Consider the following 14,811-nt stretch of genomic DNA (forward strand, 5'->3'; position numbering starts at 1 on the left):
ATGACTTTCATTTAAATTGGCTCAGTTACCTGGCATTTCACAGGGGTCAAACCTGTCTTTGGCAGTCAACCTGATAATTATTACCACTACCTGGTATTTTGTATTCTGGAATGAAAAGTGCTAAGGATAAAGCCTTTGTCCTTCGTGTTTTATATTTTGTCAAGTGCAGGGCCCGCTTCTGGCACCTGTGCATTCCAAGCAGAACAGAGCAGGCCCAGGTGCAAGGACAGAGCATCTGCTGTCCTACCGCACAGCACAGCCCAGCAGCAGGCCTGGCGGTCCCCCACCCCGGGGTGGTGATGGATTGCACGGGGAAGCAAGGCTCTTCCCACAGTCTGCGGGAAACGAGAAACAGCGCCTTGAGTGGTCTCCAGGAACGCTAGAGAAACCCAGATGGAAATAACCTACACCCAGGAGACAACTGCTTTGCTTAACACAGGTTTTATTTCCACAGTCGCTCTTTGATAGGTGTACATGGCCAAGTTCAGAAACTTACAGTTACCTAAAAATACCAGTGTGGTGAACCCAAGGTGAGTAGAGACAGTTTCAGCAGATAGTCTTTCAGTTGCGGGGGAAGGGAGAGAGAGGAATTATTGACCCTTGGTACTCATTTAACATGATGTTTTAATCAAGAAAAGGAAATTAATAAAGCTGAAGAACTTCCTTTTAAGTTTAGTTCTGGACACTATTTTTTTGTAAAATTTTGTCTAATGAAAGATTTTATTACTTCTTGATGTTATAAAGTATTTCCAAGTTGTTATTCAGAGAACAGAAATGCAGAATTGTGTCAACCAATATAACAGACTTTTTTTCTTTTCATAGACTAAATGAATGTTTTAAGAGATCGTCTGCTATTGTTTCCCCATTTGTTGAAAATGTGTATCTGTGTCTTTGCACCTGGGGGGAGAGAGTACCCACGAAACTGGGAACTTTAGAGGCTGCAATAACTAACGTGGTGACCCCACTGGTTAGAAATTTGATTGACCAATTTTCTATAAAATCATAATCTACTAGAAAAATTAAAAAGCTGAATTCATACAGTAAACTGGTTAGCAAATGAATGGACCAGTTAAATAATATTTTAGGACTTGCTTTGCATGAAAAAATCAACATGACGGTCTTCTTTTGTGAGATAAATTTTTGTTTTCTCTCAAAAGTAAAATGATCCTTTAAAAATGTAGACCACCACCAAAAGGGTCAGTGTTTCTAAACCCTTCAGTAAGGTTAGGTTACATAAAAATAACATGCCACGCCCCATTATGACATCAGACATTCAATTTGTATGGTATATATTTAAATCTATACAAACCCACAGTTTAAAAGGAGACATGTAATTTAATTAGTAGTAGTCAATGTTGATTTAATAGAAGGCAGAATAAAGTTCCCTCTGTGTACATTACACAGCAAAAAGCAAAAAATAAATTACATTAATTAATTTATAAAAAAATACATTAAAAAGCAAAAAATAAAACTCAAGTCACAATAAATAGATTCATAATCACACACCCCAAATGTAAAGACATAATTAACAATGCCTAAAAGCCTATAATAAATACAAAATATTTTGTATTAGTACTGATACAGCTTAACCGAGCAAAAGGTACATTTCTACTCTCAAAAATTTTTAAGAAGCTAAATCATTGAGGATACAAGATAAGTTTAGAAGCATTTAGGAATTGTATCATATTCTAGTGTGAACATCTGAAAGTCTGCCTAAAGGCTTCCAACACAGAGTCAAGGGCAAATACTAAAGTAGATGGGACAAGGATGGTATACAGTTCCTTGAGTAAACGGTGACTTGGTCAGTTGCCCCCTCCCTCACCACACTCTTCCTGAGCCCACGCTGTGTGGCATGAGGTTAAGCATGGAAGTGATGTTAAGATCCATTCACCGAGTCCTGAAGTAGACAAGTAAATAATTACAATGCTGTGTGTCAAGAGCCTTGAAAGAGGAGCCCACAAGATCTTGTAGAAACATGGAAGGGCATCCAGTCTAGCTTGGGAGGACTAGGAAAGGCTTCCCAGAGCCGGTGATGCCTGAATGAAACCTCATGAAAGAAATTAGGCAAAGATTGGGTCGCTTGAGGTGGCTGGAATAAACACAGCTTCCGTAGGGTACATAAAACGTTTTTTTTTTTTAAAATAAATGTCTTTTCTTCCATTACAGTATGTGTTTTGCCAGGACAGGTTCATTTTTTAGCTGCTTTTGTGAGTTCCATTCTCCTTTCTTTCTGATACTTCATGCAAGTTGACTACTAATGACTAATAAGAACAATCTGAATGCATTCTTGCTGCATAAGTGTAATGTGTGGTTTCTGCACTTAAAAGGTATTTAGATGCTCTCAGCAGTGGTTTTACATCTGCCAAGCATTGAGGGCTGGGCTGGCTTTGGAGAGAATTGAAATGACTTCATGTTGGATCCTAAATTTTATGTTTATTGTACTATAGTCCCTATAGTACATCTCACCAAATATTTTGTGACCAGAGAGGTCCAACAAACAACAACAACAAAAAGAAAGAAAAGTAAGAAGGGAAGTTCAGGGTATTCTAGGCAAAAAGAACAGACTGTAAGAATGGCGAGCGAGGTATGACCTGTTCACTAGGGCAGGGCATTGGTCCGTAGGGCGAGGACAGAGGCCAGGAGGAGGAATGTCATCAGGTGAGGCTGGAGGGCATATGGAAGCCCCTATGTGTCATAAGATGTGTTGATTCTCCAGAAGATACTAGAGAGTTACTGAAGACTTTAATTGGCTTTTTATCAAGTTCCTTCTGGCTTTACCATAGAGAATGGATGGGATGGGAGCTAACTGGATGCAGGGACATCAGTTAGGAGAAATGATAAAGGCCCAGGCTGAAGCAGGAGCAGTAGGTCTGGAGAAGAGAGTATACGCTTAAGAGACAAGCCTTTAGGATACATAATTAATCAAAGTTTATCAACCGAGTGTGGAGGTAAGAAGGAAGAAGGATAGACTCCTACATTTCTTGCTTGGATAATCTAGGTCTTGAGATGATATGGTCAGCACTTGAAACGTGGAGGGATGGATGGCTGCCGGCAGTATGCCAGCAACAGAGGTGCAGCTTTCTCCTTACATCTAGTCCTAGTTGATGGAGGGATGCTGACCGAACCAGGTCAGGTTATGTGTCTGTCCCTCAGGGTGCAGAAGCGGTAACAACAGTATGGAGAGGAAAGGAATGCCATGAAGAAAAGCAGAGCAACGGAGTGGGGGATGAGAAAAAACGTGGAGCACATAAAGACAACAGCTACCATGGTTTGTTATAGAAACTGAGAGTAAGATTCATGCGAGATGTCTCAGAGATGATTACGGATATGGAAGGTGAGGGCATTCCGGACTAGAGACTGACTTGGATGTCAGCGGTGGCAGACAGACGTGCACATGAGTGCGCAGGGAAAAGACAGACAGGGTAGAGAGCCGAGCCAAAGATGAGGTTCTGGGGCACTCCAGCATTTTGGAAGTGGAGTAAGGAAAAAAGTCCCCAATAGTTGGAGGTGAAATGAAAATGAGAAAAGAGGTGTCACGGCAACCGAGGGTGAAATCAGTTCCACCCTCGGCGGACAGTGGAATTGGCTGGAGTGGCTCGTCTATGAAGCAGGTCAGTGGAGGTACTAACCAGGGATGGGAGGTCAGGTTGCAGCAGGTGGAGGATTGAAGGGGAGGGAAGGAAGTGGAGACACAAGTACTGACCACTCTCTCAGGAAGCCTGAGTTGGAGGGGAGAGAGCTAAACACGTGTACATGACAAGGGACGAGAACTGGCTGAGTAGGAAATGTAAGATATAGAAGGGTACTAAAAGAAACATGCACTACTGCTCTCAGAAAAAGGGTCTTTTTTTTCTAAAATGAGGTCATTTAAAATACCCAAATGCATTGGAAGGAAAGCATATGCAAAAAGAAAACATTTTTGAAGGACAGGTCAAATAGGATTAATAAATTCTGGGGCAGGAATTTATGCAAACATAACCGAGAACACACCAGGGAAAGTTGGCAGCTAGATAAAACCTCAAATGAGTTAATCCACGGGACCAAAATACACTGCATTGTCTAGAAGCAGTTCTTACTCATCACGAGGACATACGTAGTCATTATGGGCAGAGCAAAACACAACCTGAAAAACATGGAGAAGACCCAAAACAGACCGAAGGCACAATTTGTAGAGGCTTGGTAAACTAAGCATTATCTTCAGCTGCATAAACACAGCTTGATAATTGGGGGAACCTACTGGGGCCTGAAAAACTACTAAAGTTGAAATTCTGTTCCTTCACTTTTGTAAAGTCTCATTTATAGGTAATTTAATGATATGTTGCATGGGTTTACTCATTCATTCAACAAATCCTGACCGAGGATTTGTCGTGGGCCATGCATAAGTCTGGCGGAATGGCAGTAGGAGAGCAGAGATTCTTAAGGGAAGTGAGGGGGTGGCTGTAGTTTTAAAAAGTGTGTTTGGTTTATCTTTTGTCTTTGGGAGAGAATATACAAAGTGAAACCTGTCAATCTCCGTGGCTGGAGGAGCACAGAGAGCATACAGTGGGGAGAAAAACCTCACGGAGCATATGGGCATTAGTTAAAAGGTGGAGAAACACAGGCCTGATGAAGGAAGCATTTCTCCTTAGAACTCTGATAAGAAGAAGAAATCTAAAGATGTCTTCCTCCAGCATTAAATTAATTTCTAATTTCTGGCTATGAAGTAGGCACAACGAAGAGGAAGTATATATTTAATTATGGAAGTATAGACATGTTTTTTAAAAAATGCCACTGACTCTTGGCTCTTAATATATCTTACCAATGTCATTCTATCCTCTTAATCATCTTCATTGCTACTGCTGCCCGTATCTTTAGGGTCAGGAACCTCCAACACCTATGAAAGGTAGAAACTTCTAGATTTGCCTCACAATCAGGAGCTAAGTCTCTTGGCAAGGGGAAGAGGAAAGCTTAGTCTTACTGTTTTAAGTCGTGTTAACTGATGGCTACAGCTGGTATGGTGTGAGACAGAAAATTAGATAGTCTGTCCCATGCCCAGAAATGCATATTGATAAACACAAATGTACTCCAACCAGGATGAGGCAGGAGAGGACACACAGGCAGAGAGTGAGTATTTAGGCTTTATCTTAGACCAAGTGCCTACCTGCTTTTCAGCATCCATTTATTTTTTCTGGTCCTGAGACGGCCTATTCAAGCGACTAAGCTAACAATGCCACGCACAGCATGTCAGTGTACAGTGTACCCTGTAGGTGTAAAATCTTGGCTTCGTTTTGCCCTTGCTCATGAACAAAAGCTTCTTGTTTGTTAGCCTCCCATATGTTCCTTGCCATTATGCAGAAATACATTAATTTTGAAACAAAATAAATTATGTACAGTTTTGAAACACAGAATTCAAAGAAAAAACCATACACTAAACACACACATGCACAATGAAACTGACATTTTCCTGTTCCTTCTTCTGTGTCTCAGAGTTATAGCCAACACCTGTGGCCACACAAGGGGCAGACTTTGCAGCTGCAAAGCCCAGATGTCAGACACTGGATTGTACGTCTCTGGCAGCAGTCCTAAGTGGGAGGTCGTCTCCTTAACTGACCTCTGAAATGGTCTATTGTCTGCTTCCCTCTCCGGCCTGGGTTGTAACTAACAAGCTGTCTGTAGGCTGGTTTGGAGTTAGCGTACTGATGGGGCTGTTCTGGATGCAATTATCCTTTGCCTTACCTTTGATTGTAAGGAATTTATTTCCTTTGTAGGGGGCGAAAATTGGGACTGGGAAAAGTCTTGACAAAGAACTATATTCAGGTTTCTTCCAAGGACAAAAATAAGACGCTTTTTACTCCCCCACCCCCAACTGAAATTGGATGAGATCAACTTTATGTTTTAGCACACAGTTGAGTTTTGGTTAATCAGAAGTACAAGGCTCCTTGGGGGTCCTTCCCCGCTCTGAAATAGGACCGAGTTTCCTCATGCCACTTCTTAAAACTATTTCTTAAAGGAGAAACTGAAACATTTATTTCCTTAGAATCTTCAGGAGCTACAACTTTGTTGTTGCTATTACTAAAAAAACCCCATCTACTATGGAGAAGAGGAGCTCTTTGTATTGTGCCTTGTCTTGATTCTTTAAAGAGGAAAATGATTATGTACTAAAAGCCTGCCTCTTCACTGCTTGGTGAAGAATAACACCATGGGTAAGATGCAATCATGGGAATGAGGTAGGAAAAGGCCAAGTATCTAAGAGAACTTCACTTACAGTGCAAGCCTCCTTGCCCCAAAGGGAAGGTCTATTGTGAACACAGTTATAGCCATGGCACATTAAGAAGAAATACATCTGATACTTATAGGAAAATGAATTCTGAGGAAATTATAGAATATATTACCATATCCAACATCAAATGATATTCATCTAACACCATGTAAAATGTTCCGGATTTTCTTTATTAACTTTTATAAAAATGTAAATATATCTCTTGGCCACCAGTGATTTATAGACTGGAGTCCCACTATAAATAAGTAAATGACTGATAGATAAATAAATAAATAAATTGGAGAAAAGAGACATCTCTCTCATAAAGAAGAATTCCAAATAATCTGCATGGTTACTAACCCCTCAAGAATGTGGAATGCCATCCCTTACCCCTTGAGGGTGGGCTGTGTTTTCTGATTTAATTGCAAAGAGGAGAGTGTAAAGAGCAGGGTGGGGAGGAGTTACCGCACAGTGGAGAAACTCGGCTAACGCCATCTCAGCCACTTGATAATGGTTAACATCAGCAGTAATGTCATGTCAATAGCATGTACGCATGATATGATATGATCTCATTGAGGGCATTTCCCCTTTGTAATATTCTTCCAAAATCCCTTAACCATGGTCTAACCATGTGAAAACATTAGATAAACCCCAGGTGAAGGACATTCTACAAAATATCTGACAAGTACTCCATAAATCTGTCACAGTCACTCAAATAAATAAAGTCTGAGGACCGTCACAGCCACGAGGAGCCCAAGGATGACTGAATAGAGTGTTTTACACAGAACAGGATGCTGGGGGAGGAACAGGACATGGGGAGAAACTAAAATTTGAATGGAGCATGGATTTTAGTTAATAGAAATATCTGGTTCCTTAGTTGTAGCAAATAGGAGAAACTAGGTGAGGGGTAGATGAGAATTTTGCACTATTTTTGTAACTTTTCTGTAAACCTAAAACTATTCTAAAATCAAAAGTTTATTTAAATTAAAAACATGATGATTAACGTATTACAATATTGACTTTAACAGAGTTCCCACACTTCAATGAATACATTTCTTTCTCTCTTGTTCAGCCATGCCTATCCACCAAACCATGTGGCATAACGAGCCATTTCCCTGTCACATAAGAATACTTTATCTTTCAGGCCACTGTAGTATGAATGTAGTCAGACCAATGCTGAGAGTGTTAGATTTCCCAATAATATTTAGGTCATGGCCTTAGTAATAAGACATAGTGCTCAAAGGATCATGTCCACAAACCCAGATTTCTCAATGGCTTTAAAAGATGTAACATCCTTCAGCTATATATGTACTATGCTTAAATTTCACGTGAATGGTATCAGTGACAATGTATTAATCTCCGAAGGTAACGTATTCTTTGCTAGATTACCAAGGGTAGTGTTCATTTACCGATCAATTTTTAAGATTCATAGGGGTAAGGGGGTTAGATCTGATGAACCACTGTTTTAGAAAAAGAATGAGATTCTTCCTTTGCTACTCCCTATCTTTCTTTTAGAATTATGAGAAATCAGGTCTCTGTATTTCAAAAGGTATTTCTTTCATACTGTTTTCAATTGATCATTTTGTTTTGAGAAAGGGAAAAAAGTGGTGATGTCAATGAATGTTTATCTCAAAGAAAAAAAAACTAGTGTGGAGTTTCTCGAGTTGTTGACAAAAACTGCTTTTGTTAACATTTAAGGATACAATTTTAAAAGTTCAGTTAATCACAATTTAATTGGCCAGAATAAGAAATTGGTCAGAATTGCCTCTCCAATTCTGTTTTTAGGAAAGGATGCAAATGCCATTTTTAAAAAGCTAGAAAAAAATACAATTTCCTGTATATATTTTAGGGATAAAAATCAGATTCAGTAAAATTGCTTGTACATTCCATACCTACAGTACTTTATAATGATAACTTGTTAAGAGGAAGAAAACATGATGCTTGATAATAGGGGGAAAAAGTATTCCCTATGGAATTCTTCACTGAGGAACTACAGAAGAGTCAACCAACATGTTTTAGAAATATTTTTCATAGTGAGTTAGTACTTAACATGGAAAAAATAATGTGTGGGAGGTTTGTACAATAAATGTAGCAGCTATTTTTTATCTTACCCTTTACAAAGTTCAGGGAATACCTATTCTGTGTTTTATTAGACTACGGTTTATACGTGGTTACTAATGAGGATTGTTAAGTTCCCTCCCCCAGAACACTGATGACGTGTCAAGTTTTGTACCACTAGGCATTGCATGTGCCACTAATGCCTTGGCGCAGGCCTGCGAGGTGCGCACAGAGACTATCTAACAAGCACGGGAAGTGAGGACACCAAAGTCGGGGACTGACTGACTCAAAGCCTGGAAGCTAGGGGCCCACTACAGACTTGTCAGCCTGCTTCAAATGCCCCAGCTCCTTCCCGCCACAGCAAGCAGCTTTGTTATAATTTCTACTGTCGCTATTAGTACTAGTCAAGTAAATGTTTATTTATCACTAATTAGGTGACGTAAGTCACTTAGCCCTTCTAGGCTTCAAGTTTCTCTTGGGCAAAATGGAGTTGGCTGGTTGATTTCTAATGTTTTCTTCCAGTTTTAAAATAGCAACACTGATTTATATACAGGATAAGAAAATTAAAATGGCCATTTCTGCAATGTTTCTGTTAATAGTAGCTTACTAACACTGGCGCTTACTAAAATCTGTGGTGATGGGATCTCCTACAGATGTTCATGTGATTTCTCTCGACTCTTCAGTCCTTTAAACCAGAACCAGTGAGTAACCTTACCATTTCAATGTCATTCCTTAAAACTTACATATAAGGGGAAATTTCATATTTTCTAACTTACACAAACTACTTAAATATTTACTTCCCAAGGAATCAATAACTCGCATTCAGACATGAATAATGCAAAGAAAATCATTTTTCTGAATGTGAAATTAATCAAAATATCAGTTTATTTTATTCATATTTATTTAAATATAACAATTTTTAGGCAAATTAAAATATGTATCAGCATATTTATATAACATAGTAGACAAAAATACAAATGAAATGTAAAAGTATTTGAGACAAAATTTAACACATATTAGCTAAATTGATGACAGGCTTAATTTGGCTTTAAGGTACATTAACATGGATATTAAAAAGGACGGGCTTTCACAAAAACTGCTGTAAAATGTTCACATTTGTGTTGGTAATAAGTCATATTTCCTAGACTGATGTTTTATGAAACTTTGTAAAGATCTAATTTAACCATTTACCTCATGTGGTAAATTATTTGTAAATGACACATATTTTTGTCAATAGAAATGTTTATCTTTTAAATAACATAGCATTTTTATCAAGAACATGCCACATTTATTAAACAAACATGCATAACACATTAAAACTTGAATAATTCATGTACCTTTATGCACAGTGTTCAGCTTTGCTGTAGTACTCTATCTTTGTGAAAAATGTACCTAGAATTTGGCACAGAATTAATAAATCACATTGCTACTATTCAGAACAAATGGGATCAAATTTTACATGGCACGGAAAACACTATCACAGTTTATTCCCCCTGCAGTTTACTGACCAATGGCAGTTCTCAGCTGTTTTAGTTGGAATACATAATGGATATTCAAGAACTAAAAGTCATAGCTAGGTGTTCTGCCTGTGCTCCAGTTGGAAATGAGTTGCTTTCAGTTTTTCTAGCAGTAAAACATTTCCATCTGTACTGTGGCCAATGCATTTCTAAATGAGGACGTTGTCGGCAGTAACATGCAGCATCCTGAGATGTTTTTCTTTGGAAGGCAGAGAGGGCGAAAGAAAGTGTGGATCCCTTCGTACTTGAGGACATATGTGGTTGGGGGAATAAATGCTAACCAAGGTAGAAGCAGGAAAGTCCTTTGGAAAGCTGGTGAGGAAGAACATTCCGAAGGAGCATCAGGCAGAAAACAAAGGCAGGAGCACAGGAATCATTCAAGGTGCAAAGAAATGCCATGGGTTTAAGGAAACAGAAATTTATCACTCAAAGAAACAGCATCCACAGCGTTCCTATTATAGCATTCTTATATCAGCAAACTCCCCCTGCTTTAAAAGTTTTTTTTCATTTATTGATTTTAGAGAGGAAGAGAGAGTAACATCCATTTGTTGCTCCACTTACTGATGCATTCAATGGTTGTTTCTTGTACGTGCCCTGAGTGGGGAATCAAACCCACAGCCTTGGCGTACTGGACAATGTTCTGTCTAACCGACTGAGCTTCCTGGCCGAGGCAAGACCCCTGCTTTTCAGGGCAAGTTTTCAATTTCCACGTCAGTGTCTATATGGAGACTGAAGAAATTAAGCTTAACTGGCAATAACTTTTTTTCTGAACTCATTCATAAACACTTTGGAAGAAGAAAGAGAATAATACTAATTCAAGCTTCCTCCAAACCAGAGAAGGGAGTTCACACTCACTCTCAGGACGGACTCAGACTTGTAGAAACCAAGGAAAATGCCTTGAAGGTGCAAATGCCTTGAAGGTTCCTTTTCACGGTTCTTCTAAGATCAGTCTGATGTGTTGTATTTTGAGGGCCTGGTTGCAGGACCCTACTCCTTTCATAAAACTATGCTTGCCTAATTTTCATATTTGTTATTCAGGGGAAAGGAAGTAAAACTTAAGTTCCAGTTTATACAAATATACTTTATTCTGAAAAACAGAGCAATGGACATAATGTTACTTTCTTTCCTTTACTATCCTTGTTTTTCCGAGGTCCTTTGGACAGTGAAGTGGCAATGGACATCAAACAGGTTAAACACATGGGCAAAATTTTGTTTTAAAGCTTGAGATACAAACAAACATAAAAATTACGAATCACAGAGCACCGAATTTTCAAGAGTAAAATCATACCAGAACCGCGACAAGTTTTCGCTGACGTCATAGGTGAGTAAGTGGTCTGGAAGGTCACTGATGGTGCCCTGCACGGCCAGCACGTGGGGGGCCAGGGTGAAGGGCACGTCGCTCAGAAGCTCGGCCATTAGCGAGCTGTTTTCCAGAGTCTGGCCTGCCTTATTTTCCGCCTCGGGGCCTGCTACAGTCACACTGGATGAGTTTTCTTTGCCAGTCTAAAAATACATATACATTCAAATCATTTAGACCTCATGGACTTGGCGGCTTAGTGACGGTAAATGTGGCACGAATATACCAAAATCATTGAGAAATGGGAGACTATGGAAATATTCCCAGATTAGAATGTAGTTACTGGCTTTACTTGAGAAATGCATCCATATAAAGCTGCACTAGACTTTGAAATGAACCCTAAACCCTATCTTACTCAGAGTGACCATCCTGGAGCCCCTCAAACACCAACTGGCATTCTTCCTATTTCCCTAGCCCAGAGGATGTCTACAAAGTCTGTCTCTGCTTTTCCAAACCTGATGTACACTTTCAGGCTCTACAGAATTACCCTATTCCCTGTGAAATCTTACAGCAACATAGTCCAAAGTAACCTTGCCTACTTCCTAGTGCTTATGGAGCAAATTGCCTAGGATATTACTTGGCATTTCCTGTATGTGTCCTTGCTAGTTGCTGTTTCATAGGCAAACCTCTTATCCCCAACTAGACACCAGGGCCCTTGAGTGCAAGCCATCTAGTTGACATTTCATTGTATTCTCTGCTTTGCATACTTGACTGCCTTACTCGAACACATCCTACAGAGTTTACCTCTAATGTGTACCGTGAGTATTGGTGCACTGTCTGACTTTCATAGGAACTAAAGTACTTAAGTTATTCACACACATGGAATTGATATATCTTGTTCAATTTGGTAGTTTACCAGAAGACGTGAGGAGGGTTGTACACAGCAGCACTCTATGTAAGCCCTGAAGTGGAATCTCCCTAAGTATCCATTATCGTAGAATACATACACTGAAATATATTTACAGCACTGGGAACAAACCACCTGCCACTAAAAGTGGCTGAAAACTAAATAAAATTTCACTCTCCCACCCAAACCTGGTCTCATGCAGAATAAAACGCCGGAGTCTCCACAGAGGCCTCCCAGGCCCTCGGTGACCAGATCCCCAGCTAGTCTGTCGGGCTCCTTCCTCTGCAGGCTCGCCGCCTCCTTGCGGTTGCCAGTGCACAGCCAGCGGGCTTCTGCCTCAGGCCTTCCCTTCCAGGCCCGCTGCCCAGGCGGTTCTGCTCCCTGATACACCCCGGGCTCCTTCCCTCACCTCCGTCCAAGCTGGCGCCCCCATGTCAGCTTCTCGGTGGGGCCTTTCCCTGGCCGCCTTATTGAAACTGTCTCCTGCTCTGGCACCTCTTCCACTCCAGCACTCCCTGTCCCCCGCCTCTGCTCTTTTCCTCTCCTAGCTCTTAGCGCCTTGTTCTGTGTTGTACAATTTATTCTGATTATAATCCCTCAGAAGCTCAAGGAGTTTTTGTCTCTCATGTTCACTGCTGTATCCCCAAATGCCCAGGTCAGTGCCTAGTGCTCAATAAACTGATGACTGGATGAATTGACTGGATGAAAGCAGACAAGATTTTTGCCTGCACAGGATTTACATTATAACCGTTATACATGCTGATAAATTCTTTATCTAAGTCTAGAGAAGAATGATTTTCTGTGTAAGAAGTAATTTTTTAAAAAACTTTTTATGGAAGTATAAAATATATACAGAAAAGGAACATCAAAAGTTTAACAGCTTGCTAAATTTTAACCAACTTAAACACCTGTGAGCAACCAGTACCCAGATCAAAAGGCCCTTATGGCGCTCTTTCAGTCACGATCAGCGTGTGCCTGTGCCCCATCACCGCCCTGGCTGCTGACAGCAGGGGTTAGTTTTACCTATTTTTGTATTTTAAGTGAAGGTAATCAGACGGTATGGACTGTAGTTTCTGGCTTCTTTAACTCAACACTATATGCAGGAGATTCATCCATGGATTGTTACATATGGGAATAAAAAGAACATATTGTTGCAAAGGAGATATACTCAGACTGATGTCTTAAAGGGGTCACTTTGGTTGCTTTGTTGACAGTATGCGGCAGAGGGCTCGTGGCCAGGTAAGGAAGCAGGAAGACCCGCTGGGTAAGACAGAGGGCTGTGATGTGGGTTAGGGCGGTGACAATAAAGGTGAGATGAACGGCTGGATTTGGGGCAGACTTGCAGGGTGATGCCAACAGGATTTACTGATGGAATGGATATGGGGTATGAGAGCAAGAGTGTCGCCAAGGATGAAGTCCAAGTTCTTGGCCTAAGCAGGAAGATCAGTATTTCAGTTCTGGTCATTCCAGGTGCCTGACATGCAAGCGGAGCTGTTAATAGGCAGGGGGATCTAATTCGAGTTAGAGCTGGGTGAGAGAGATCTGGCGGAGAAAGTCTTCTTGGTGTGTGTGTAAAAGGGTATTGAAGGACGGAAGTGAAGACAGATCCGAGAACAGACAATTCTTTGAAGACATTTTGCCTTAACATAGAAAAAGAGATACGGGCCAGTAGCTTGAAAGGAATGTGGGGTCCAGTGAGGTTTCTCTTGATTTTATTTTCAAGAAGAAAGGGAGAAAGGATGGCAGTTCACATGCTAATGAAAGACAGTCGAAGAAAGGAAAACAGCGGAGATCCGAGGAGGAGGAACTGCTCTGCTCTCTCCACAGGCACCGCCATCTCGGAGAGCAGAGGCCCTCCAGGAAGGCTGGGAGTCAGCGAGCGCCTCCCTGGCCAGCGCGCTCTTAAACGGGTGTGAAAGTAAAACACCAGAGTACTGCCTTAGGATTGCGAAGAGAACAAAAGGAACCACACCCTGTTATGCCAAAGCTGATCGGAAAGGTCCATTATGCAGTGGACAGAAGCTGCCTACTGAAACCTAAATGGGACTTGAATAACAGCACAGGCATCAGTGAGTAACGATGCCACAGTCCCAGCCTCTGTGAAGGGTTTCACCATGTGCCGGTGTCTCCAGGATTAAGTGCGCGCACCCGGCTCGGTTACCATGGAGCAGTAGGGCCGAGTGGTTAAGAGCACAGAGTCTAGAGCTCTTGCAAATCCAAGGTCTCCTGCTTATTAATAATAAACAAACAGCCTTGGACAAGTTCTGTACCTTCTGTTTCCTTGGCTGTATAATGAAGTCAATGATAGTAGCTATTTCATAGGATTGCTATGAGGATTAAATAATGTTCACGAGTAGAACAGTGCTTAGCATGTGTTAAAGTGAGTAAAAACTTTCAGAATGTCAGCCCCCACTTGGCTTTAGATAAAGACTCGGTCTGTTCATTCTCTTTGTTTTTGGCATTCACTGGCGGTTCGAATAATCATAACCTTCCCCCCTCCTCTTAAACCCTGCCTTCTCTCTTCATCTCAGGTGCAGATGTTCCCTAGATCTGTTAGTCTCATCCCATGCTTGAACTTTCTCCTCCCCCTTCTTTGTGTACAGAGTGCTGTCCCATTTCACTGGCCAAATCACCTTCCTTCTTAAACAAAAGCATTCTTGAAATCTTACCTTCTCCAATAAGGTGCTGTGCTTTCTAAACACAAAACTTGTAAGGTTTAACTTTCCTGCAGCAATATTTATTTCTTTGTTCATGCTTTCACTAATCCTCCTCCCTTTCCTTTGCAAATAATTCT

General features: G+C 40.8%; 1 protein-coding gene across 4 annotated transcripts in view; it reads right to left on the reverse strand.

Moving 5' to 3' along the window:
• Positions 1-9,163: 9,163 nt before the first annotated feature.
• The window catches only part of UMAD1 (UBAP1-MVB12-associated (UMA) domain containing 1), a 197,903-nt gene continuing 192,255 nt past the window's right edge, over positions 9,164-14,811 (reverse strand). For all 4 annotated transcript variants that reach the window (XM_045827477.1, XM_045827479.1, XM_045827478.1 and 1 more), the window contains one exon: positions 9,164-11,316. In XM_045827477.1, coding sequence (XP_045683433.1) covers positions 11,059-11,316 — 258 coding nt within the window. In that variant the 3' untranslated portion in view covers positions 9,164-11,058. The remainder of the gene's footprint in view (positions 11,317-14,811) is intronic.

The sequence above is a fragment of the Phyllostomus hastatus genome, unplaced genomic scaffold (genome assembly GCF_019186645.2).
Source record: "Phyllostomus hastatus isolate PE091 unplaced genomic scaffold, TTU_PhHast_1.1 phas_scaffold_78, whole genome shotgun sequence".
NCBI classification, from domain to species: domain Eukaryota; kingdom Metazoa; phylum Chordata; class Mammalia; order Chiroptera; family Phyllostomidae; genus Phyllostomus; species Phyllostomus hastatus.